Consider the following 23,823-nt stretch of genomic DNA (forward strand, 5'->3'; position numbering starts at 1 on the left):
TATCAAATCGTATTAAGGCGTTTTTGCATGCGTTATGGCATTTTTGCATGTGAAAAATGGCTTAACGCATGCGATAAGCACCATAACGCATGGTGCGAAGCAAATTTTTAAAAGGGGAGGGATTGGGGAGGAGTCGGGGTGGGATTTCCATAAAAGAGGGCTGGCTTTACAAAGTGTGAAGCCATAACGCACAGTTTTAACGCTGAAAATGTTAGGAGCACAGCCTTCAGGCCCTGTTAAGAGTGCAGAGGCGCAGTCCCATCTCAAGAGAGGATGTAAGCCCTTGGATCAAGGCGCAGCTCAGGGAGGAGCCCCAAGACACACCGTGAGAGATGAGCAGGTACGAGCACGGGCAGAGCAGGAGCAAGGCTGGAGTGAAGACAAGGCAAGGAATATCCGGAACAGGAATAAGGCAGGCTCTGTCCTCCACTGGACCTACATGCACCAATGAGAGCCAGCAATGCAATGCTGGTCTCAAGAGTAGGCCTCTGGCCACTCGATAGCCCTTCCAGACCCGCTGTTTGGGAACGACGAGTGCGTGAGGCCAAATGGAGGCTGAGGGCAGGAACAAGAAGACTCAGGCGAAGACTCAGGATACTCGGAGGATTCAGATGTAGACTTGGATACTCAGGAGACTCAGACAAAGACTTGGAAACTCAGGATACTCGGAGGAATCAGACAAGGATTCAAGTTGCTCGGAAGTTTCAGGCAAAGATTCAGGAGTCAGGCGAAAGTACTGGGTGAGAACTGCATCGCAGCATGCCCTACACAGCTGCCCATGGCTGGTTGTGGACCACGCTGAACGCGAAGCAGACTCCATGCGAAGAAGTGGAACATGACGAAGATTCAGTAGAGGCCTGCACCAAGGCACGCCCTACACAGCCGCCTGTGGCTGGTCACGGACCATGCTGGAGTGGAGCAGGTTCTGGCAGAGTCTTAGGCATGGACGAAAGCAGGCTCAAGGGACTCCGAAGACTGGGACAGGATTCAAGAGTCAGGATTCTCAAAAGCAAGGCATTAAAAAAACTGGAGTCTTCCGGAAGCTTGCACAGCAGATGAGAAGATGGCTTTGTACCATGAGGCGCCCTACTCAGCCCCCCATGGGCTGGTCACGGACCACGACAGTGGCATGCCAGGAGAAGTGGACAGACGAGGGATCTGGGAACTGGACAAAGAGCTGAAGATGAGACGGACGGAGTCAGGACAGGAACATCAGACATCAGGAATATGGAACATGGCACCTCAGGACACGTGACATCAGGACATCAGGACAACTGGACATCTGGAACATCAGGAACACGAGACAGGTGATGAGAGAGCTCCGACAAGGAAAGAGACCAGGAACATCAGGAGACAAAGTTCAGGAACATGAAGAAAACGGAATGAAAATCCATCAAGGCATAGGAAGACCACAGAGGACCTGAATCCGAAGAAGACCACAGACGCTGTGAAGACCGGATCCGAAGGCTCTGAGGAACAGAAGCAGGGCCCTTTTATAGGGCTAATCCGGAAGCAGGCTGATGATGTCACTGCTGAGGGCTGTGGGGCTTTTTCCCGCCACTGGCCCTTCAAATATCGAAGAGAGGCACGGCCGCATGCCTAAGAGAAAGCTGGGAGCAGGACCGAGGACAGCAGCATCCAGGCCGCATGGAAGGCCCAACAGAAGGCGACTCCCTGCCATGAAGAAGATGGACAGGCAGCGGCTGAGGCGGCCTTCCTGCCGCTCGAACAAAGGACCCCAAGAGATGGTTCCAGCCACGATGGAGCAGGAGCGGCAGCAGCGGCGGCACTAGGCTGCGAAGGAACCCGGGACGCTGCGGGCACAGCCTAATCTGAGGGACGGCGATAGCCTACAACGGAAGGTAGGGGGCTGCCTGCAGCTCGGTCCGCAGGCAGAATCCTAACAGAAAATAACTACACCTTTTTCAATTGTGTTAAGCTGTGTGATATGTCCATAATTCAAGTTGTGATTTTTTCGCAAATTCTGTTTTGGGCATTTTTAGGTTGGGGAAGGGCCTGGGATGGGGGGGGGGAGGGAGGGAGGGAGCATCTGGGGTTGGCACCATAGTAAGCCATAGGAGGCCCACCTAGTAACTCGAGGTGAGGTTTAGGTAGTTGTGTAGGGGTTAGGGGCCACTTTTACATGCAGAGTGAGACATATGAACAGAACAGTACACTCTTGTGAAGATTTGATGTCTTTCGGAGTGAGGAAACTCACACAAAAATGAGATTTGTACAATGCTCTCTCAACCTAGCTTGATGTTACCCAAGTACAGAGTCCATCATGAGAGAACATTGTACAAATGTACAAATGTCATCGTTGTGTGTGTAGGCCCCTAACCCCTACATTACTACCTAAACCTCACCTCAAGTTACTAGGTGGGCCTCCTATAGTAACATAAATAGCTAACTACTACAAGGACCTTGTAGATAGGCTCTCCCTCTTTTTTTCTCTTTCTCTCTCTCTCCCCCAGTGGTGAAATAAGCACTTTGTAGGTAGGAAAATGCAATTATGTAGGTATTACCGCTAAGATAATGCACATTGAGATAAATAGACTATTACTGTAAAACACACCCCTTTTCCTATTGCATGCGATATTTACTGCAGATTGATAATGTAGACCTTAGTTTGCTTGTTTTTTTGTTTATATTTTGAAAGTCAAACCTCAAATGGTACCAACTTGCTCGAGACTGAGATATTGATTGGCTGATTAACCTAGATGAGGCAAGGTCTGCTAATATGGTAAGGTTCATCACTGAAGTATTGACATGTATTTTTCTTTATTTTATCTTACTTAAGACTCTCTTATTATTTTACTTTTATGTAATTTTTTGCTTTATTTATAATTTTTAATTTTTATGTGATTCACTGTATTTATCCTTTATTTTATTTGATAATATTTTAATCTGATTTTGTATTGTACTTTTAAAATGTCTTTTATTTTGCTTTATTGTAAACCCATTGTGATAGACCATGGAACAACAGTATATAAAATTTTTAATAAATAAATAAAGAAAGAGGAACACAGGGAAGACTATCTGATGAAACTGAGGGAGACGAAGAAAGCAATCAAGAAAGCAAAAAATCAGATGGAAGAAAGGACTGCCAGACATAGACTAGAGGATCCCTTCTGCGGAATCTAACACAAGTAGAGAGTTAGTGGATGCCTTGCAAGGGGCTCTGTTCAAACAAAAGGGAGGGAGTTATTCTCGGGGATAGTGTCTCAAATGTCCAGGTTGTGGATTACCTCTGCACCAGTGATCATCAAACGGTATGGTTTGATATTGCAAATAGGATACAGAGAAGTCACACAAAGACCCGAGTTTTGAATTTCAAAAATACAGACTTTGTTGAAATGGGGGAAATTCCTGGAGGTGGAACTTGAAGACTGGGAGAAAATGGAAGACGTGGAGCAAATGTGGGACAAACTAAAAGGAGCAATTTCAAAGGCAACAAGTCTATATGTTAGAAAAGTAAACAAAAGCAGGAGAAATAAGAAACCCATCAGGTTCTCAAAGGAGGTGGCTGATAAAATAAAAATAAAAAGAACAGCATTCAAAAAATATAAAGGATCCCAGAAAGAGGAACACAGGGAAGAATATCTGGTGAAACTGAGGGAGACGAAGAAAGCAATCAAGAAAGCAAAAAATCAGATGGAAGAAAAGATTGCCAAAGAGGTAAAGAGAAGTGACAAAACATTTTTCAGATACATCAGAGAAAGGAGAAAGGTCTGAAGTGGTATAGTGAAACTGAAAGGTGCGAAGGATCAATGTGTGGAAGGAGACAAAGAAAAGGCAGAGATTTCAAACAAATACTTCAGTTCAGTGTTCACTAAGGAAGACCCTGGAAAAGAGCCGTCGCTAGTTAACAAGGCTGTGGATGGGGGTAGATTAGACAAAATCTCGTTTACAGAAAAGAATATTTGAAAAGAGCTAGGAAAACTTAAAGTGGACAAAGCCATGGGGCCTAATGAGATTCATCCAAGGATACTGAAGGAGCTCAGAGATGTGCTGCTGAGTCCACTGAGTGATCTGTTCAATAGATCACTAGAAACGGGAGTGGTACCAAGAGACTGGAGAAGAGCAGTGGTGGTCCTGCTTTACAAGAGTGGGAACAGAGAGGAGGCTGGTTAGCCTCACCTCCGTGGTGGGAAAGTTAATGGAGACTCTGCTGAAGGAAAGGTATTGCAACCGTCCCTTCCCGATGGCTTCACTCCGCCTACCTTTCTTTCTTTGCTCCTCCTCTTGCTATGGATGGATGCCTGGCTGCCGTGGTGTCTGCCTGCCGTCCTCTCTAGCATCCCCGGACCGGTTTGGTGGCTGCCTCCCGCCATGCTCCGCTGGTACATTAGGGCACGCGCGCCACACAGCCCTCACTCTTATTTCCTACTTGGCGCGAACCTCAAGGGCATCTCCCTGTGATGACGTCACGCTGCCCAGATATTTAAAGCCTACGATGTTTGCTAGCCTTTGAGTTAGCAAGGGGTGTCTTACGGATGGGATTCGCTCTCCGTACCCAGCTACTCTGCCTCTCCAATCGTCCATTGGACTCTTAACGCTAATGGGGTACCCGCTCCTCAGGGGCCTCACTTGCTTTTCAGGTCGCTATCAGGAAACCGGTACTCGCTCCTCGAGGGCCCATGTTCCCTGACTCTCTGCCTGCTCCTACCTTCTCTTCTGCCTGGATTTGCTATCTTCAACACCAGAGAGTACTACCATCTTCACCTCAGAGCTGTTCCCTGGAACCAGGTGCTCACTCCTCGAGGGCCTGCTTCCATTCCAGCACTAGTGCCATCTCCTACGTGGAATCACTGTGTGAGTACATTACCTTCAAGCCTCTCAGCTCTCAGGGATCAGGTACTCGCTCCTCGAGGGCCTGCTCTCCCTATCCTGGGGTTCTCCATATTGGGGCTTTGTGCATATTCCACTGTACTCATTATTCTCAGTTCTTTCCACTACAGCACTGCTACCGGAGGAGTCGCTGTTCCAGCGCCTGAGGGATACTAGCCCAGCCGGGCTACTTCTGCTGCTCTCCACTGCCACCTCTGGTGGCTTCACCACATTGAGTAATAAAAGAACAAATCTCTGTGTTTGTGTGTCCTAAGCTGACCTGTGGCCTAAGGTGACCTGTGGCCCCTCATGGGACTTTCCCCCATGGGTGTGGTCAGCTGCCACAGTGTCCAAGGGTCCACCCAAACCTCACTAATTATAACAAAAGGATAGTGAGCTACTTACAATCTGGTGGGTTGTTCAAACTGAGACAGCACGGATTCACCAGAGGAAAGTCCTGTCAGATTAATCTGATTTCTTTGATTGGGTGACTAGAGAATTGGATCAGGGTGGAGCGCTTGATGTGATTTACTTGAATTTTAGTAAAGCCTTTGATATGGTCCCGCATGGAAGACTCATGAACAAAATGAGAAGCTTGGGAGTGGGTGCCAAAGTTGTGGCATGGATGACTAACTGGTTGACGGACAGAAGACAGTGTATGGTAATAAATGGATCCTACTCTGAAGAAAGAATGGTGTTAAGTGGAGTGCCACAGGGATCAGTGTTGGGACTGGTTCTGTTCAACATTTTTGTGAGTGACATTGCGGAAAGGATAGAAGGTAAAGCTTGTGTATTTGCAGATGATACTAAGCTCTGCAACAGAGTGGACATGCCAGAAGGAGTGGAGATAATGAGATTTAAGGAAGCGTGAAGAGAGGTCAAAGACATGGCAACTGAGATTTAATGCCAAGAAGTGCAGAGTCATGCATCTGGGGTGCAGCAATCCAAAAGAGCTGTATGCGATGGGGGGTGAAGGGCTACTGTGCATGGAGCAGGAGAGAGAGACCTTGAGTGACAGTGTCTAGCGATCTGAAGATGGTGAAGCAATGTGACAAGGCGATAGCAAAAGCCAGTAGAATGCTGGGCTGCACAGAGAAAGGAATATCGAGTAAGAAAAAGTGGTAATCCCATTTTACAGGTCCTTGGTTAGAGGTCCTGTGTTCAGTTCTGGAGACCGTATCTCAAAAGGGACAGAGACAGGATGGAGGCGGTCCAGAGAAGGGTGACCAAAATGGTAGGAGGTCTCCATCAAATTACTTATGAGGAAAGGTTGAAGGATCTAAACATGTATACACTGGAGGAGGGGCAGGGGAGATATGATACAGACCTTCAGATACTTGAAGGATCAACAACAAACCTTTTCCATAGGAAGGAGATCAGTAGATCTAGGGGCCATGAGGGAGGACGACTTAGAATCAATGTCAGAAAATATTTCTTCACAGAGAGGGTGGTAGATGCCTGGAATATCCTTCCGGAGGAGGTGGTGAAGACAAAAACAGTGAAAGATTTCAAAAGAGCATGGGATAAATACTGTGGATCCCTAAAGGCTAGAGGGGGAGGGAGATAAATAAAGTAAGAGGCATGGGAGTAGCTTGCTGGTGTGGTGGTTACTACCCTTAACCAATAAGCCTTCATGCTGATGATGCAACTCCATCTTTGCTCTGTGCTTCAATGGCAGGGGATAAAGAGGAAAAGAGAAATTAGATTCAGAAAACAACCAAGAAGGACATTGAACTGTACAGTCAGTGATAACAAATAAGCATGGGGGTAACTTGCTTGATGCGGCAGTTACTACCCTTAACCTATAAGCCTGATACTACACTTCTGATGCAACTTCAACATTACTCTCTGCATCAACGACAGGGGGTGGAAGTAAAATTGGACTCAAACAGTAACCAACAGGAGCCCTGACCTTGGCAGTCTGGGAGACTGATAAGTGTGGGAAACTGGTAAGTAGGAGAGCTTGCTGGGCAGACTGGATGGGCCGTCTGGTCCTTTTCTGCCATCGTTTCTATGTTTCTATGTACTCTCAGAGTGTGAGCATGAGCAAGTTGCTGCCTATATTTTTCAATAATTTAGATTTTTCTTACCTATGTAAACCCCCCCCCCAGTTATTCTTTTAAATTTTTTTTCTCTGGCTCCAATAACAACAGAGCCTGGTGCTTTATATTTATAGCAATTAAAATACAAATATAAAGCATGATTAGCAAAACCCCCATTTAATTGCGCCAAAATTCTAAGCACACAGTCAGTCAAACTTAATTACTCATCTTTCCGAGCCCGAGCTCAAGGAGAATTTCATTTCAGGTACAGTTGGTAAGGCCCCTGCCTCAGAGGTCTTACAATCTAAGGGCCTCATTTACGAAGCATTTTTCTCATAGACACAGAACGGGAGAAAAGCCTTAGGAAGTTGGGCCCTAAGTTTGTATCTGAAGCAATGGAAGGTGAAATGACTTGCCCTAGATCACAAGGAGTACCAGTGGGAGAAGCAGGATTCAGGCCCTGGCTCCCCTCTTTCATAGCCTGCTGCTCTAACCACTGGGGGTGCTTCTCTGCTCCAGACCCAAAATAGGAGGAACCCCTTGATATGAGTGGTCTACAATGTCCAAGTAAAAAATACTTACAGGCAATGATGCTAAAGTTAATATAATTAAGGAGTAATTATAGCCCCCATAGTACAAGGACAAAACATTTTCAAAATTATTTATAATATTTGGAAACAAATTATTTAATGGTCTTTTTATTTATTTATTTATTTGTTTGCTTTTATATACCGACATTCGTTGGAGAACATCACATCGGTTCACATTATAACAGTTGGAATAGTATGACAGGGGTGTCTTACTATTTATACCTTGTAACATTAAACCTTAATGGGAGACATTAAACAAATATAACAATAAATATAAAGGATTGGATATTGAAAATTCAATTTTAGAACTGGGCTAGGGTGCCTCTTAACAGATGCAGGAGCAATGAGGAAAAATAAGCAATAGTGACAAATGAATTGTCTCATCAGACAATTGTTTCTAATTAACCTCCAAAGAGTTCCCTGTAATCTAGAAAAGCAATTTTTAGCATGTTTTAGGTCATAGAAAGCACTTATGGTTTTGCTTTGCCACTCTTTGACACTGATGTCACACGTGGAGAGAAGTGGTGGGCAGGGAGACAAAGTGAAACCATAAGAGCTTGTGAAGGAGTCGACGGCTGGAGCCGCCGGGCCAGCATGAATCCCTAAGCCCTGCTAGCCACAGAGAGCCGTGAGAAGACTCCCGCTGGAACAGCAGGACTCATGGGGGGTTCCGTGGGCCCTGCAACCTGGCAGAGAAGTAGCAATCCTTCCACACACACACATCCCGCCACCTATCCACACACCTCACATCCCAACCAACACACCCTCCTGTCCACAAACACATACCGGTCGCATACCTCTATCCATACCCAATCACTCCCATATATACACACCGCTCAAATCCACGCTCATCCTCTCATTCTCCCCCTACCTATACCACTCAATACACTCACTCCTCACTTCCCATCCCATTCCCCATCATATCCTATCCCTCCACCCACCCACACCCACAGTCAAACACATGCACCTCATCCATTCCCACGCCTCTCTCACCCATCCCATTCTCACACATACACTCTCTCCTCACTAACATCCTCCACCCCCAGCAAACACATATATCATAAAGCCTATCACCGCCCTCCTTCCTCCCCCTCCCTGGAACATCTACATGACACAACACACAACCGGAGCACCTGCATCACATGCACTAATGCAAGCAACACTAACATACATAGGCAGTTCATGGAGCCATAAAATGAAGCTGTAAAATGAATGAGATGCTAATAATAAAGAAGTAGAGAGGACCCAAAATATTACAGCCTTTGTAATCTAAAACCCTGTCTACTGTCCACCTATTTCACTTGGGCTGGTTTAGGGTTTGCAAACCATGATCTGATGAAAGTGATCTAGAAAAATTGAGGGAGAAGTTAACAAAATCCCTATATTATCCCTGATTTTTCAGATCATTTTAATCAAACCTTAGATCACCTAACAATATACCTTACCCAGCAGAAAATACCTGAATAAAGAGCTTTTTTTTTTTGTTTGTTTGCAGCCCATATCTAGAAAAAAAATCCCTATTTCTGGAACTTATCCCTGAGAAAACCTAATACTTACAGAGAAATGATGGGACTAAGCTGTGAACAGCAGCATGCTCCAGTAGAGAGAGGTTTCCAGTACTGCTGAAACTCTGATCCTGATGGCCTCAAAAGTTCTAGAACTCATATTCTGACATAGAACTTCTAGAACTCATACTTAGCTCCTGATGCACAGAGAAACCCAGGAGCTACTTCCTGATGGATTGGGAAGATCTGGAATTCAAATCCTGATAGACCAAAAAATTGTAGCGCTCAGTTCCTGCTAGAGACATTCTGGAACCTCATTCCTGAATTGATACAGAAAGAAACTCTGGAGCTCACTTTCACACAGCTTCAGATTTAGGAAATCTCCTGCTCTGTTCTGTAAAGATTTCCTTTCATTTGCAGCACATAGCAATAATCCTTGATAGATAGGACCTGAACTGAATAAAAGGATTAAGAAAAGAGTTTCAATAGGTAACTAAGTTAAAACTATATTAAGCATGCATTATGTAATGTTTCAAAAGAAAAATAATAAGCAAATTTTATTGGTACTGTGCAAGTATTACAGAAAGGTAAAATATGACAGTAGATAAGAGCTGTAAGGTGTAGCAGCCTGGCTCGTTCCATTTTCCTAATAGAAGTATTGGAGTTTTAAGGCCTGGTGTAATATTTTCAGTGTTGCCTTTTCTTAGGTAAGGTGGTTACTGTTTGATTGCTGGAAGTTGGTGCTGTTCTGGTCTGAGAGGTTTACTGTTTATATATTTATATTCAGAGACAGTACTCTTGTTTTTCCCTTGAGTCATTCTTAACAATAAAAGTAAAACGGGGCCTTGTTTTTTTATTTCCACCATAGATTGTAATAAGCAGTGTGCCACACATGTGAGAACCATCTGTCAGATTGAGAACCACTGGGCTATACTATAATGCTATTAACACTCTCTCCACACCATGTTCTGCCTAATCCAGTGCCTTCTCTTTGTTCTGTATATATTTTACCCATCTCCTGTACATCACTTCATGCATGTAACGAAGTGGTCACTGCCCTTGAAAGCTCATGCTTCAATAAATTGGTTAGTCTATAAGATGCCACCCGACTCCTGCCAATTTTTGCTACACCAGACAAACATGGCTATTCCTCTGAATAAAAAGTATTTACACAGTATAAGTAACTAAAACAAAAATTAACATTTTTATTTTAAAGTTGTTATAATGGAAATTCTACCTAGTTTCACAAATTGCATTACTCCCCTCTTTAATCTGCCACTGATTACAGTCAACATGGGCAAATCAAACTGAATATATTCACGTGCATTTGTGAATTTACTTGCACAGGAAACTGAAACAAGGTAAGTTATCGAAGTATAAAAATATGAAATAAAGAAGGAAATAGTAGTTTTTTTGTGACTCCAGGTACAAAAAGCATTTAGATAAAATTCATTTCTTCTCATTTTCCCTCACTGTGTCTGCCCATGAGTCCTCTTTGGGACATTTCTACAAGAAGTCCATTCCTTTCCACAAACAGCACTCTTCTCTCCTTCCTTGCCTATACTCATGCCAGCTGAACTCTCTGGCACACTCCAAACCCCCCAGTTATCTGAACCTTGAGCTGTAAATATTATTATTTCCTCTATCTTTTCTCTGTGTATTCTAGGTAAAAAAATAACCCAAATATATCAGATGTTAAAGCAAACCCAAATTATTTCTTATAAATGTATTGAAGCTCCTGCAAAACCTTCAGAGTAAGGGCCGGATTCATTAAGGGGCGGATTTTAAATGCCCTGCGCACGTAAATCCGGCCGGATTTACGCACGCAAGGCCCTCGTGCGCCGGCTCACCTATTTTGCATAGGCCGCCGGCGCGCGCAGAGCCCCGGGACGCGCGTAAGTCCCGGGGCTTTGTAAAAGGGGCGTGTCGGGGGCGTGTCGGGGGCGTGTCGGGGGCGTGCCCGGAGCGACGAGGCATTTTGGGGGCGTGTCGCGCGTGACGCAGCGTTTCGGGTCGGCGACGCGGGCGTGGTTTCAGCCCGGGGATGTTCCGGGGGCGTGGCCGCAGCCTCCGGACCAGCCCCCGGGACCGGAACACGGAGCGGGGCTGCCGGCCGGCGCGCGCAAAGTTAAGCCTGCAGGCTTAACTTACCCACTCTGCCGGGCAGCAGCAGGCTGCGCTTGCCGGTCCGATTTCAATGCACACTTCAGCGGTACAGCACCTAATGGCACTGTCCCGGCTCACCCTCACCCTCGCCCCACCCAGACCCTGCTTCCAGTCTGCCCCTTTTTGATTAAGCTGTTCTTTAGCGCGTACCGTGAGGGGAAGGGAAGGGAGGGTGTGGGGGAGGGCGAAGGAAAGTTCCCTCCGAGGCCGCTCCGATTTCGGAGCGGCCTCGGAGAGAACAGGCAGTGTGCGCTGGGCTCGGCGCGCGCAGGTTGCACAAATGTGCACCCCCTTGCGCGCGCCAACCCTGGATTTTATAAGATACGCGTGGCTACGCACCTATCTTATAAAATCCAGCGTACTTTTGTTCGCGCCTGGTACGCGAACAAAAGTACGCGATTGTGCAAATTTTTTAAATCTACCCCTAAGGCTTTTCTCCCATTTTGGGGCAGATTTTAAAAAAGTACGCCGGTGCATACTTTTGTTCGCGCGACTGGTGCAAACAAAAGTACACTGGATTTTAATAGATACGCGCATAGCCGCGTGTATCTTTTAAAATCCGGGGTCGGTGCGCGCAAGGCTGTGCAAAATCGGAGCAGCCTCGGAGGGAACTTTCCTTCTACCTCCCCCCACCTTCCCCTCCCTTCCCCTACCTAACCCACCCCCTGGCCCTAACTAATTCCCCCCCCACACACACACCTTTATTCCAAAAGTTACGCCTGCCCAGGGCAGGCGTAACTTGCGCGCGTTGGGCCGGCTGCCGGCGCGCCATGTTCCAGTCCAGGGGCTGGTCTGGAGGCCGCGGCCACGCCCCCGGGCCGGAACCGCAGCCCCGCCCCAGAACGCCCCCAATGACGCGCCATGACACACCCCCAACATGCCCACCAGGAAAGCCCCGGGACTTGCACGCATCCTGGGGCTTTGCGTGCGCCGGCAGCCTATGCAACATAGGCTCAGCGTGTGCAGGGGAAGCTTAGGGCAGGTTTTCGGGGGGTATGCGTGTACCCCTTTGAAAATCTGCCCCTTTGTGTCTATGGGAAAAACCCTTAAAGGTCAATTTCAAAACTGGTGCACAGGCATCCATGTGCGAGGGATTCCTGGCGCGCACACATGGATGTACTGATTTTATAACATGCACGCGTCCACACTCATAAAATCCGCTACCTGCGTACACATGCGTGCCCGATTTTATATCAGCACACGCATGTGTGTGCGAGTACCAACTAGTGCGTGTAAGGGGGGGTTAATTTTCTAAGAAGCACGCAGCAACACGATAGGGCCTTTCCCCAGTTTTCTCCCAGTCCGCTCCAATAAAGGAGCGAACTGGGTGGGAACTTCCTAAACTCCCTACCTATCCTGCCTGCCTTTTCCCCTACTAACCTCGACCCCTAAAACTCCTCCTAACTAACGTACATTTTTTTGTTGCAAAACTTACCCACTCTGCCGTGCAGCAGCAGGCTGTGCTTGCCGGTCCGATACCAATGCGCACTTCAGCGGTACAGCACCTAATGGCACTGTCCCGGCTCACCCTCACCCTCGCCCCACCCAGACCCTGCTTCCAGTCTGCCCCTTTTTGATTAAGCTGTTCTTTAGCGCGTACCGTGAGATATTCCCGTGGCCGCGGGCCTTTGAAAAAGCCTGCGACACGCGCATGGTCCAGCCACGAAGGTATCTCCCAGTATACACGCGCGTAAGGCTTTTAAAATTGGGCTGTTAGTGAATCAGGTACTAAGTTTGCTGCTGAGCTCTTAGCAATCCCTTTGTCAGGCTCTATGAATAATAGCGGTAACTTTCAAAGTGACATGCGTGCATGCATGTGTGTGCATTTGCTGGCTCGCACACATGGGCGCACCGATTTTATAACATGTACGCATCTATGCATGTATGATTATAAAATCAGCTACCCCCGCATACATGCGTGCATGATTTTATATCAATGTGTACATGTGCATGTGAATGCTGTCTTGAGCGCCTAAGTGGGAGGGGATTTTAGTAGATGCGCGTGGCAACGCATTAGGCCTGTTTCCCAGTTCACCCCAGTAAAACAGAGGACTTCCTAAGATCCCTAACTAACTAGCCTCCCTTTTACCCTACATACCCCAACACTTAAACCGCCGCTAACTACCCTCTTTTTTTAAATGTATCTACTTATACAAGGCCCAAGGCAGCAGCAAGTTATGCAGTTGTGGAATCCTGGCGCACACTTGTTTGTGTAACTGACTGCATGGTGGAGTCTCAGCCCGCCCATTCCCCGCCCATGCCCTATCCAGACCACGCCCACACCCACCCCTTTTTCAGCAAACCATTTTTATCCGTGAACCAGGAGAAACACCCATGGCCACTGGTCTTTTAAAATCCACTTGGCCAAGTCACGCGCGTATCTCCTGGTTTTGCTTCATGAAACCTTTTTAAAAACTACCTCAATATGAGGAAGAAGGAGAAGAGTTTGATTGCTAAGTCCCGTTTTACCCAAGCTCTATTCCAGGGGCCTATTTTGTGTCAATGAGAACAAAGCTTAGTGCATAGGGCCACCAATCTGCTCTACAGATTAAAGATTAAAAGTGGGTTAAGAACACTTTTTGAGTCCTTGTTATTTTCAGTTGTTGAATGTTTTATGTCCTTTGGAAGAGTTTGAAATTGTATTCACCTGTTTTGGGTATATTGTGATTAATGTGATGTAATTCTTTACTTTCACAGATTTTTTGAGAAATTGGCTTGTTAATTAAGATTTTACAAGTGTTTCCCCTGAAGAAGCTCTAACATGTTGGGAATAATGTTTTTTTTAAATATTGTGACTGAATGTTTGTGGATGGAAAGTTTTCTGTTACTATGAATGTGGTACAGTTGTTGTGTGATATCTGTGAAGATGAGGTGTTTTTTTCTAATACTTTTTATAGTTATGATATGATTTATGTAACTAGAGGTACATTTATCTATAATAAAGATGTAATAAATTGGAAATAATTTTTTTAATATATCATCTGGGTTTTTTGGAATTGTTTTGTGTGATATATGTATATATTTTTCTTTTTTGGATTTATCTACAAATTAAAGAGACACTTCATATCAAAGAAGGTGTGCTTGCTATATCTAAGAAATTCTGCATGGTGCCTCTCCCAGAATAAGAAATACAAGAGCAGAATAAAGTGATTTTATAAAAGGTGGCATATGCCAGGTATGGCAGTCTGCTCGTCTCAGCTCCAGCCCTGCCTGGACCTTTCTGCCAATGCATTCTCTTCCCTGTTTCCTCCAACTCTGGAGCATCCAGGCTGTCCTCTGCCCACTGTACAAGGCAGAAAGGCACAATATCTATTCCACCACCCACCTACTAGTTCACAAAGACAGGGCATTCATGCATCACTTAGAAAGAAATCCTGCTGGAACTAGACAATTAGAATTAAAATCACTAAAGCTTCATGAAAGATAACCACCCTGCGCCACCCCCCCCCCCCCCCCCCCCCTCCGTGGGTGACCTTAGTTGAAATCCTTGGTTGGGACTTTCCTCAGAGGGGACCCAAGAAAAATATAGAGAGTTCTATGACTCTCCCACTTATGGAAATGTGAAAAGTACTGTTGTGTTATCACAGCCTGTAACCAGGGCAGCCACAAAGGCAAATAAACCTCTCTCTCCCATCGGCTGCCAATTCTTTTCTGAGGCTATGAGAAGCATGAAGACCAAACTGTGAGCCAGAAGGGATCAACATAACCCAGGATAATACTTTGTGTATTGGCTTCCCTCCTAGGAATTCTGGAATTTGAGATTGATAGTGCAGTAGTGCCCTAACCCAGCCCATGCCAATGGCCTTATCAGATATCAGAAGAACATAAGTGACAGCAGATCAGAAATTGATTGTGAGCTTTCTGCAGTCTAACTTGTGCAATAACACCCCTCACCACACCACACATCTGCAGGACGGAGGTTCGAAGCCTTCAGTATACAAACAAGCCTATGGAGATGTAGGTTTATTGTTCACACCAAAAGCTGAAAAGTATTAATCTATCCATCAACATAGGCAGCAGTAACACACTCTTGTAATAAAGCCTTCAGGTCTGGATGTGCTGTAATATCTCCATGTCTTAGCATTACAAAACAGACAACTTGAAAGCAGGTACCTACATTTTCAAATTAGTGCATAAAAGCAGCAGGACTTGTCTGAACAGACACATTGAAAATACATCCAAATGCTCTACCCTCAGCTGAGACCTGAACTTTCACTCTGGTTCAATTAGATTTTCATGTCTTCTCTCAGCAGACGCCTCCTCCAGACAAAAACAACCACCATAGTTGTTTTTCTCAGTTTGGCTTCTAATTTTATTTATTTATTTTTATAAACAGGAATACAGTTAGCAAAAAAAAAAAAAGAGGCAGCCCTGAAGAATAGGGGAGCTGACAAGGGGAGGAACAATACAGCTGATAAGCAGGGCCATAGCACAGGATATGTGCTAATATGAAGGAAGCGTCCCCCAGACCTGATAAACCCTAGCTCGGGTACTCTGCTTTCTTGCCAAAAATAGGGGCCAAAGTAGTAAACTGTAAGCTGAAATTCACTGCACAGTTTCTTAATGCGCATGCTAATGATTTTTTTTTTCTCCTGATGAAGTAAGCTAATGGTAAATTAATGCATCGGCAGTTTAAAAGAAAATATGCGAAACCCACAAACGTGTGTAAAGGAAATGCTTAGCGCTTTCTTGTGCATAAAATATGATTTATGTGCACAAAAGCTGCTTTCTTCCACCAGCAGCATGGGATTTGCATGCGAGGGTGCTAACCTGTAGCCACATTTTTTTTTTTTTTTGCACAAAACTCTTTGCGGCATCAGGAGTAAAGTTTGCACACAAAAAACGTACCCACAGCTGCGGGTTAAACTGGGCGCTCTCCAGAGCGCACCTTATTACACTGGCTCCATAGTTTGGTGACTGTGTTTAAAATAGGGAATATGTGAATATTTTTGGGGGGGGTTTTGGGGCATTTTGAGAACTACATTAATTTTTATTAATATTCAGCAATTTGTTCTAGATAGTTTAAAATCAGACCTGAAAATATGTCCAGATTTGGCTCTGATATGACGTACAATAGTTATAGGGACATATTTTCTGGATTGCATTTTTACAATACAGTCAATCAGTGTATCACAGGAACGGACCCAAAAGAGCTGCCTCAGACAAATTCAGTACTTTGGCACTAGAAATTCCTGGATAACATGTCACCCAGAAAGAAAACAAAAAGAGGCAAATCCACCAATTAAGAGAAGTTTGTTACAAAAAAGTTGGGTTTACATAATTATGGTGAGGCTTTATTTATGCATTTTTAAATTCTGCTCTAAACCTTTCCCAGTTCTGACACTGAGATATATGTTGGTGGTAGTCATTTTACTTGGAAACCTGCTCTTCTAGTCTTTTCCTGAAACCTGAAAAACAATCTATTCATCATTAGTAAATACTTGTGTGTCAGAGAAATTAAAAAAAAAAAAAAGCAGCAGCTACTGAAAATAAGAGATGTTGAAGGACACATTCCCAGGACCGGAGGTAATGAAAGCTCTCCTGATGCTGTGTCTGCAACAGACCCTGCACATCACCGCACATCACCGCACTGCTGGTGCATTACAGCTGCTGTGCTGCCAGGTCGCCTCCCAGACTCCCAGTCCCCATCTAGTCCCTTACTGACAGCAAGCTGCACTTTCTTAACAAACTGTGACTCTCTAGAGCATAAAATGCTACGCGGTCGTCCTCTTACCTGAATGTCGCTGGTAAGCCATTTTAACAAAGCAAATGTCACAAAGGCAGCCACACTTACAGCACCGTTTGCACTTTCTGAGCTGATAATAAAACCTACTATTTGATTGCCAACATTTATGGGGAGCTATTAATAAAGACGTAGCGGCAGATGTCCACACCCCCTCCTAAGAGATCACAACTTTAATCCCACTTGAAAAGCCATACCATTTTTGGTTATCTTACAGAAGAAGAATAGGATCCAGTAAAAATACTGTACCCAACACAGAAATACCTCAGGGGTGAGTTCAGCTTCCAGATTAGCTCCAGAGCAGGGCTGAGAGAGGTCCTACCAGCCACTCCTCTACAGGAGCACAATCTGCTCTTGTTTTCTGCAACTTTACAAGCATCTTATCAGTCTGCTTTGCAGGCAGATGGGGCTTTGGGCCTCTTTGCTTTCATCGTGGGTGCTTCAGTACTAGTTCAGCATTTAGAGCTATGAGTTTCATCATCACTCAGAGCCTGCTAAATTTATCGGGGAGATTTATTGACTTTTCACATCTATAATCCCAATGTTCTGCTAGCTCAGAAACCAGTGGCCTTACTGGGCAAGCCCTTAGAATGGTAGAGTGGGTACCGATTTAATTCCCTTACCCACCAGTCACAGGGGCCGATGCAATAATTGTGCCCAGAAAACGGGCGTTCAGTAGTTGAGCACCCGTTTGCCTGACACGCGCCCGGCCACCTCTCCTGGGTGCGCGATTCTATATTTAAATGAGGGGGGGTCGCGTTACAAAGGAGGCGCTAGGGAAAAATATCCCTAGAGCCTCCTGGGCATCAGGCGCACAGGAGAGGTGGCTGTCAAGCACGTTGGGAAAACGGACGCTCAATCTACGAGCGTTCGTTTTCTCCTGCTACCAGCACGGACACACACAAGATACACGGCCTGGACCGTGTACCTTGTGTGTGTATTGAGCATCCAGAATTATTTTTTTTCCAAAAACTTTTTTTTTTTTTAACTAAATACTGCTTTATTTGGTTCCTCCTACTTAGTATGGCTACGATACTATTAGGAGGAATCAGAGAAAGCAGGATTTGTTTTCATTTTTTCTTTCAATGCGCCCTTGAGCGTGGCATACCTTTATGGAAGCTCCGGGCTGGCATAAAATTTGCTGCACTTGAAGGGCGCATTGGCCACGGGGAAAATGTATTGGATCCTGCGGATTAGCTAATAGCCTGATTTACATGAATTTACATGTGATGAGCATCGCATGTTAAGCCGTGCGGTATCTACCTCACAGAGTGTGATTTAGAGCAAGCCGCTGATTCTGTTCATGCTCCTATTTTAAGCTCTTTGGAGCAGTGACAATATATCCAGGGCCCTTACCATGTGCAACACTGGACATGCCGATGATAACTGCACAAGTAATTAACACTATGTAATTATAAAGATGGTTACATCTATGGATCTGAAAAATGGGTTTGGGAGGTGGCTCTCTAGCTATGATGATGTCATACTCACTGTGAGGGGGAGCTCAGAGTTAGGAAACTTATTATACTCAATAAATAGAACATAATCCAAAGCAGGCCTGGCCCAGTGGGAAGTGTTACACCCTGACACAGGAAGGACCTAGGTTTGATGACAAGGCATCTGTTCTCTGGGTCAACTGGGCTGCAGAAGTCACACTCACAGCCTCCCGGAGACAGAAGGGGAGTCTCTGCCATTGTGACACTTGTCTAGCAAACTTAGGGACTAGGGGTCCCAGAGGAAGTCCTTCTGCATGACTCCCAACCAAGGATCATCACTGCAACAGCTGAGCTAGGAATGGGGGGGGGGGGGGGGAGAAGGGTATAACTAGGGGAATCCCTCCCCCACAACAGAGTTGTGAATGAAGGCTCATGGACCTGTACCCCAACAGAGGCCATTCTGACTGATCACAGCGCAGGAGGAAACTCCCAGGCCAGAGAAAAGAAAATGCAGATAAGCTAGGGCTGCTCAGCACTGCTTATTGAGTTCACTTTTCTCCTCTTTATGCATCTTTGCTCCCACACCACAGCTGTAAGCAAATGCCATCCACACCCATTTACCAGTCCTGAGTGGCAGGATCCTTTCAGAAGTAGACAAGAGGCACTTATAGAGTTATTTATTTATTTATTATTTATTTAATAACTTTTATATACCGGCATTAGATAGGCACATCATGCCGGTTTACATATTAACAAAAGCGAGGAAACTACATTATAACAGGGAGTGGGAGGGGATATAACAAACTGAGAAAGGCAAGAAATACAGAGTTGTGAACTAGTTAAATAAGTCAAGAATCAACAACAAGTGCAATAAATGCAACAACGGCAACTGGTAAAAACTTAACTCTAACCGAAGAGGCATAATCTTTATAAAGTGCCAACTTTATAAAGTGCCAACTTTTTCATAGACCAGGACTGGACACTTGAGGACCAGAAAAAGGGGGGGGGGGGGCGGGGCAGGGAAGAGATGGTATCCCTTCCCCCCTCCATTTGCATACATTTTAGATCCTGCCAGTGAACAGTGCAATAATTGGCTGACAGGCTGCACACAGGCTACAGTTTCTCTTCCAGCCTCTCAGAGCAAAGAAGGGGAGCTCCTGCCAATCAGCTGCTCCCCTTTTCTTATCTGGTGGATAATCAGGGGACAGTCGTGGGAGATTACAAACTTTCTTCTCTCTCTCTCTCTCATACACATTCATAGTCTCTCACACACAAACACACTCACTCACTCACTCACACATGCTACCCCTCTCTCTCACACTCAGTCAGAGGGTAAGAAACACGATGGGTAGGGAGGAAGCGAAATACAGGGGAGGCAGGGCTGATGGGAGGGGCAGGAACTACCCAAGGTGCCAAGCCTAGGGGGCACTAAAGCACCTCATCAGGGAGCTCTGTGCCAATGCTGCATGCCACCATTGTAGTGAAACATGCACTCCTTAGCCCCTCTGTGATTGCTGACCAGTCATGTCATGAAAGGAGATACTGCCCCTCCTCCCATGGGTAGCCATGTTACCTGCATTGCCTGGGCACTTGGCAGCCCAGCAACAGGCCTGAGTGGAGCAGGGAGATTATAGGTGTGGAGAGAGAGACAGGAGACTGGGTTTGGGGAAGGAAAAGGGCCAGGAAAGTGGAACAGGCATGGGTAGGGGGGGGGGGGAGGAGTGTTACTGCGGTGCATTATATGTTTTTCATTTAACACCAGGTAACTTCCAAGTTTCTAAGGGTCAAGGCGTGGGTCCAGAGTGAGACCAGAAGCTAAAACATAAAGCTTACAGAGCAACTTCTCAGACATCTGTTGGCTGGACTGAATGTGAGATCCTATGACTCATTCCCTCCCCTCTATGCCCCCCTGTATCAAAAGAATACCATACTCCACATCATGTGTCTATCTCCCCTTTTAATCTCTGTACTCTCTGTGTCTCTCTCCTCTCCCCAGACTCTACCTCTGTCTGTCTTTCTGTTTCTCTACCTTCTCAACTGTGCCTATATTTGTCTCATCTGTCTTGATAGGACTCACTGCAGTGCCTCTCCAGGGTCCAGGCCCAGCATACTGTGAGGGAGGGGCTGGGACAGAGGGCCATTGCTCCAACATCTATGGAGCCACTGGGAACTGAGGGCTGTGCTGTGCCCCATCTCCTCACCTCATGCCAAAGAACACACGGGCTGATACAGTACAGTGCGATACAGTACAGTGCGATACAGTACAGTGCGCTCCACTGTTAGCCCGGGTTTGGACGTGCGTTTTCGACGCGGTAGCTTTACCCCTTATACAGTAAGGGGTAATAGCGTGTCGAAAACGCGCATCCAACCCCCCCAAAACTAATAGCGCCCGCAACATGCAAATGCATGTTGATGGCCCTATTAGTTATTCCTGCGCGATACAGAAAGTAAAATGTGCAGCCAAGCCGCACATTTTACTTTCAGAAAAGGCAGGCGCTAATTTCTGCAGGCACCGGGGAAGTGTACAGAAAAGCAGAAAAAACCTCTTTTCTGTACACCCTCTGTACACCCTCTGTACACCCTCCAACTTAATATCATAGTGATATTAAGTCGGAGGTCCCAAAAGTAAAAAAAAAATTTTTTTTTAAATTTTTAAATCGGCCAGCGGCCCGCGGATCGGAAGACGGACGCTCAATTATGCCAGCGTCTGTTTTTCGAACCCATGGCTTTCAGCGGGCTCGAGAACCAACGCCGGAAAAATTTAGCATCGGCTGTCAAACCCGCTGACAGCCGCCGCTCCTGTCAAAAAGGAGGTGCTAGGGACGCGCTAGTGTCCCTAGTGCCTCTTTTTACCGCGGGCCCTAATTTGCATCTTCTTCCCCCCTGAATCGTGCACGACTTTTACTGAATCGGCCCGACAGTGAGAAAGAGGAGGTGGGACTCAGATAATCATTGCTGTTGAAACCCCACCCCAAGGGAGAGAGGGTAAAGAGCATGCTACCATTTAAGTGAACTGAGCAGAAATAAAGAGGGTAATGCAGCTATGTAACATGAGCTAAGAGCCCAGGAATCCCAGAATGAGATTGAAAAGATTGCCAGACCCCTTACTGTAAAGGTGCTTAAATGACCATTGAATAGATGTCAGAGACTCAAAGAGGGGAATTTGCATGTCACAGCCCCCTGGACCACTGTTGGCAACTTGCAGTGAAATATAACTTTAAAATCATACATAACCATGATTGAAAAAGTCCTACATTGGAGAATTCTGAATGAGAGAGGGATTTGTGAGAAAAATGTACTGAAAAACAGTCCTAGGAAGCAAACAGATTCTCACCCTGACTAGCAAGGAGAGTCAGACCATTGGGTTCCCAGTTCTCAGGCAACAGAAAAAAAAAGCCAGGCAGGATGGAAGGGTGTGCACATGGTCTTTTGCTGTAATCCTGCCTGGGTCTTGGCCTTTTGGCTGAGAGAAGGTGACCCATCCAGGCTGGGTAACAGCAACTGACAAGTGATGAGCTTAGAGAAGCTAAAGTCCCTAAAAGCTGAGACTGCAGAGGGCCTGAATCACTGAATGCTAAACAAGCCAATTGCCTAATGGAGCTGTAAACCAAAGCCAGGAAAAGCTGTCCTACCAAGGGAGAGGAACCAAAGGACAGTGGCAGATCCAGAGGTGGAGCAGTCCCCAAGGTGCAGGGGGACCCCAGTGGCAGTTCTGGAGGTAGAGTGGTCCCCCTTGAGCAAAGAGACCCTAGCGGCAGATTGAGTGGTCCCCCAAGAAGGTGTGAACCCCAGTGGCAGATTGAGTGGTCTGCAGGAGGGCATGGACCCCAGTGACAGACTGGGAGGCGGAGTCAGATCCCCTAGGAGGGCATGGACCCCAGCATTGGCACGGACCTTTCAACGGAGCAGAAGCGACACTGAGGAGAGGGCAGCTGTTTAATACAAAAGACTCCCCAGGCCAACACTGCCCACCTGCCCAGTTGCATATTCTCACATGGGTGAGACTTGGGAAAAAGGGAGAGGATAATAATAACATTTGATTAAGCGGGAATTCAAGAGGTCCCTTCTATTCTATATGGCGGTATACTGTGGGGGCCAACAACCCCAATTTGCCAAATATTAAATATTCTTGCTACCTTGTAAAAATGTATATAGTTGTGTGGCCTGAGACTATTAATGACGAGTAGATAAGTGTGCTGTCTGACATTCTATTAGCAATGTACATAGTCATGTAGAAATGTATATACCTATATAGTCTAATAAACCTGTATATATTTGTACATACTGCCAGCCTTGTTCACAGACCCATTTGTTTTCCTGGGGTGAAGGGAGGGAAATTCCACCCACTAACACCTTCTTCCCCAGGTGGAGGCACCAAGAATGAGAAGACCAACGGAGTCTGCCCTGGGGGGAGGGGCTTCCTCCAGGTTGGTCCCAGACCCAGGAATGCCCCATGAGGTATGCGGTCAAGGGCGTGGAGATCTGCAGAGCCACTGGGAGCTGAGGGCTGTGCTATGCTCCGCCTCCTTTCTCCATGCTGTCCAATCACAGCATCAAGCAGGGGGCAGGGATACAGCAAAGCTCTCCTCTGATATATTCCGACTCTGCCTATCCTGCCCTGCAAGAAAGAGACTGTGGGAGAGAGAGGAGGAGCCACCTGAAAAACTGTACTTTTAGTGACCGGTCAGTACTTCTGACTGGACGCTGCACACAATACCTGAACATCTGGCTGTCTGGTCCAAAAGTGGACAGTTGGCAACCCTAAGCACTTATGAAGCCCTTTAAAGGGAATTCAGGCTCTTATGAAACAGGAGCACGATCTCAGCTACCTGTGACCTCCATAAATTTCACATGAACCCCCCCAACCCCTCCATGCTCTCATGCAGATGTTTCCCCATCTCCCAGTGGCCTTTGTTGTGCTCACACTAAAAACAGGATGCAATTTATTTTTTACCAATTTCCCTGACTTTAAAAATGCACACACATTCTTGTAAATCAGAAAGGGGTACATTTTCCAAGCTTTAGTAGGGAATAAGGAGGGCAAAATTAGGCGTGATGTGAGCAGAATAGCTGAATCCTGGGAGCCCATGGATCAATCCCTGAGTTTATTTTATTTAAAATCTTTTCTATACCGTCGTTTAGTATTGCACCATCACAACGGTTTACATATAGGCACATATATTTAGTTTGGTTACAAATGTATTTACAAGAGTGCCATTACAATGTAGGCACATGCTTCTATAAAATAATGTATATGATGATTGGCATGGATCTGGTCCACGTATATGATTAATATGGTAATCATACAAGGGTTGTGCTTAAGCTGGAGTTCTCTAACATAATTATTGAGTCTAAAATAAAAATAAAAATAAAAATTGTGGGACCACGCATCTAGGTAACCTGGTTCTGTGTTTTTTCATTCTCTGTTCTTATTGTGAAATGCTTTTCTGAATAGCCACTCTGTAATCTTGTCTCTAGTGGCAATGAGTTCCGTAACGTTGGACCGGCCAA

At 45.8% G+C, this 23,823-nt stretch overlaps 1 protein-coding gene across 2 annotated transcripts in view; it reads right to left on the minus strand.

The window, feature by feature from the left end:
• The window catches only part of FHL1 (four and a half LIM domains 1), a 111,558-nt gene that overhangs the window by 45,881 nt on the left and 41,854 nt on the right, over window positions 1-23,823 (minus strand). The window contains exon 1 of one of the 2 annotated variants that reach the window (XM_029606640.1): window positions 16,868-17,018. The exons of the other annotated variant lie outside the window; for it this stretch is intronic. Coding sequence (XP_029462500.1) covers window positions 16,868-16,889 — 22 coding nt within the window. The 5' untranslated portion in view covers window positions 16,890-17,018. Of the gene's footprint in view, window positions 1-16,867; window positions 17,019-23,823 lie in introns of those variants that run through there. 2 annotated transcript variants of the gene reach the window in all.

The sequence above is a fragment of the Rhinatrema bivittatum genome, chromosome 6 (genome assembly GCF_901001135.1).
Source record: "Rhinatrema bivittatum chromosome 6, aRhiBiv1.1, whole genome shotgun sequence".
Lineage (NCBI taxonomy): Eukaryota > Metazoa > Chordata > Amphibia > Gymnophiona > Rhinatrematidae > Rhinatrema > Rhinatrema bivittatum.